This window comes from Plasmodium relictum, assembly GCF_900005765.1.
Source record: "Plasmodium relictum strain SGS1 genome assembly, contig: PRELSG_00_v1_104, whole genome shotgun sequence".
In the NCBI taxonomy this organism is placed as follows: domain Eukaryota; phylum Apicomplexa; class Aconoidasida; order Haemosporida; family Plasmodiidae; genus Plasmodium; species Plasmodium relictum.
Genome location: NW_021628483.1, coordinates 187 through 3,289, shown reverse-complemented (window position 1 = coordinate 3,289; position 3,103 = coordinate 187). Strand labels below are relative to the sequence as shown.

The 3,103-nt window shown below is 19.8% G+C and overlaps 1 protein-coding gene across 1 annotated transcript, besides 1 other annotated feature; it reads left to right on the top strand.

The window, feature by feature from the left end:
* Positions 1-1,371: 1,371 nt before the first annotated feature.
* Positions 1,372-2,367, top strand: PRELSG_0012300 (Plasmodium exported protein, unknown function; the record flags this gene model as incomplete). The annotated part of the gene is made up of 2 exons (XM_028680015.1): positions 1,372-1,551; positions 1,669-2,367. The coding sequence occupies 2 exons, from the start codon at positions 1,372-1,374 to the stop codon at positions 2,365-2,367; spliced, it is 879 nt and encodes a 292-aa protein (XP_028531094.1).
* Positions 2,368-3,070: 703 nt separating this feature from the next.
* Positions 3,071-3,103: part of a repeat region that runs on past the window's edge.

Here is a 3,103-nt window from a genome sequence, read left to right as displayed (position 1 = left end):
AATCATTTAAGTATAAAAAAAAAAATATATTGCAAAATTAATGTTTTCTTTATTTGAGAGAAATGAAAATAAAATAGAAACATTATTATTCTAATAATAATATGTGCAAAGAGATGCCTTTAAGTGAATAATGTTTAACTAATGGGAAAATGGATTGTAAAGTATATTAATAGTGAAATAACTAGTGATATAGTATCAAACTTAAATTTGTGAAATGTTATTTTTATTTTTTTATTTTATTTTTTGCATATATTTTTAGTCTTTTAATATATTTAAAATTAAAATCAGACATTGTTGTGGTATATGTGCATGTTGAATTATGTAAAATAAATAATTTGCACATTAATAATAGTGGATTGACAGTAAATATATATATATACATATGCTTTTACATAATTACATATATATATAATTTTTTTTTTTTGACAACTGATTTATTAATTGACTGCTTAATAACTTTGCTAGAGTATTAAGCAAACCAATTAATAAAGAGCATGTATAACTAAATACATGTTTATATATATATAATGTTTTCTTATGATGCATAATATTTAATTTAAATTAAATTATATTGCATCGTTTAACAGAAATGTTAAGTATTATAAGTGGATTTTTATTTACAAAGAATAAGTATATTCTTTTAATTAAAAATATACACACTAAATTTATAATAAATGACAGAAATTAAACTCTGAGTTATTCAATATTATTTCTAAATATACAAATTGAAGACAACATTATAATTTTTCATATATTAATTTTTATATAAATAAAAATTAATCTTCTTTTTTATTTGAACAAGCATTAACAAAAAAAAAAAAAATAATTTTAATTTTTTTTTTTTTAAATTACAAAGATTTATATAAATAAAATAAACAAAAAAAAAATAACTTTATATATTTTTTTTTTTTTTTTTTAACTAGTATCAATGCATGACTAATAAACTAAATGTACTACAAAAAGTTAATAACATTTTTTATTAACCAATAACACAGTACAATATCATATCAGAAGTTTTATATTCTTATATTTCTGTCTTATAATTTTTTTTTTTACAAAAAAAATAAAATAAATAAAAAATTCCTCAATAATAACAATATATATATGCTAATACAAGAAATTAATGAAAGGAATTTAGTTTACTCTAGAATTTAATTTTTTTTTGTAAAAGTCATAAATAAAAGTAATTTAACATTTATAGTTATTATTACAGATTTTATATTTGAGTTGTGCTATTAAACTTTAAATTTATCGCTACATAAGTATTTTGCAGTATTTTTAATATAAATAATATTTAAATTAAGAAATTTTTCTAATAAACTTTTTCTTTGAGATTTTAAGATATAATAATATAAAATGAGGTCTTATAATATGATATCCTGCGACATTTCTGACACACCTTTGATTTCAAGAAATGTAATATTAAATAGGAATATGAATAATTTGTTTGGAGATTCGAATAATGTATCTAAAAACAGAAATTGCACATGTCACATGCTGTACAGATTCATTATTGTATCGATAATTTTTTTTTTATATGTTTATCCTCAAGTAAGATATATATAAATACTTGAATTAATTATTTTTTTATTGAAATTTACAAAAAAATTATAATTTTATTAGTTTACAAATTATTTTTAAATACTTAATTTTTAATTTTTGTTATAGTATTCATATGAGTCACAAGGGAATGTAACTATGGGACTACATTTCAGTGAATATCATTCAAGAATATTGAGCCAACAATTGACTAATTTAAGAACAATACAATTACATAATCGTAGGAAATTTGAAGAATTAAAAGACAAATATATGAATGAAACTAAAATGGTTGTTATGGGAATGATCTTTGGCATGAAAAGTGAATTAATGGAATGTCCTTCATTGAGAGAATATCCTAATTCATTAAAGTTTTTTTTGTGGTTATTGTGGAATGATTATGTAAATTTAAGAATGAGTTATATAGAAACTCAAGATAACCGTAGGTTTGAAGAATTGGAAAAATCCAAAAATCCATATGATTCTTTCTCAGAGATGTATGATAATTTAATGAAGAAATGGGTTAATTTGCGTCTGGAATTAAGTAAAAATTTTGTTTTTTTTTTGAGGTATGCATATGTTTTGCTTCAATATGCATATACGTTCGAAGGGCAAACTGAATATACTATAAATGCTGAAAATCTATTATTTGAAGGAGTATTGGGAATTCCAGGTGCAAAATTTATAAATCGTAATAAACGTATGATATTACTTGTAAAGATTGTACCGGACCTAGCACATGATGAAATGACTAAATTTGGAGATAAAAAAGTTAATAGAGCATTAAATGATCTAATGGGCTCAATTAGCATTTTAGAGAAATCTTGAAATTATGCATTGCCATTTAGAGAAAAAAATAGATAAAATATAAAAATTTATGATATTTATTTTATCATTTTCAGTAGAAATTGGATTTAGACAAAATACAGATATATAAATTTTCAATTTTTTATAAAGATCATGGTAATCTATAGTTTTATTGTAGAATAAGAAATAGTTGGACGAAAAATTTTAAATATGATTTTGTAACATAATTAGTAACATTAAAAATTTGGAGTCATGAAAATTAATATAGTGATAAATATAAATAGTTTGATATTATAAAAAACTGTTTCAGATATGTTTTATCTTGTCTATTTCTTTATGTATATGTATACAAATAAATAATAATACATATTCTTTATTGAAATGTAATGCAAACAATTTTTTATGTTTATATAGTTTTTTCTAATTTTACATATTGTAAATATATAAGCACTATACATTAAATTTAAAATTTTTTTTTTGTTTAATTTTTGTCTCTTTAAAATTTAAATTTTATACTTAAAAAAGTTAATTTCATTTGTAAATAATATGTGTTTAATAAGATTATTTAAACTTGAAAATTATGCTTGTTTTAGTTAAAATTATGGATTAGAAGTATTATATTTTGCATTATTTATCTAAAGTTATTACAATAGTATAAATGTTATTAATAAATAAAGATATAGATTTATGAGCTATGAGTGTGTTAATGTATTTAGTTTTCAGGGTTTAGGGTTCAGGGTTTAGGGTTCAGGTTTTA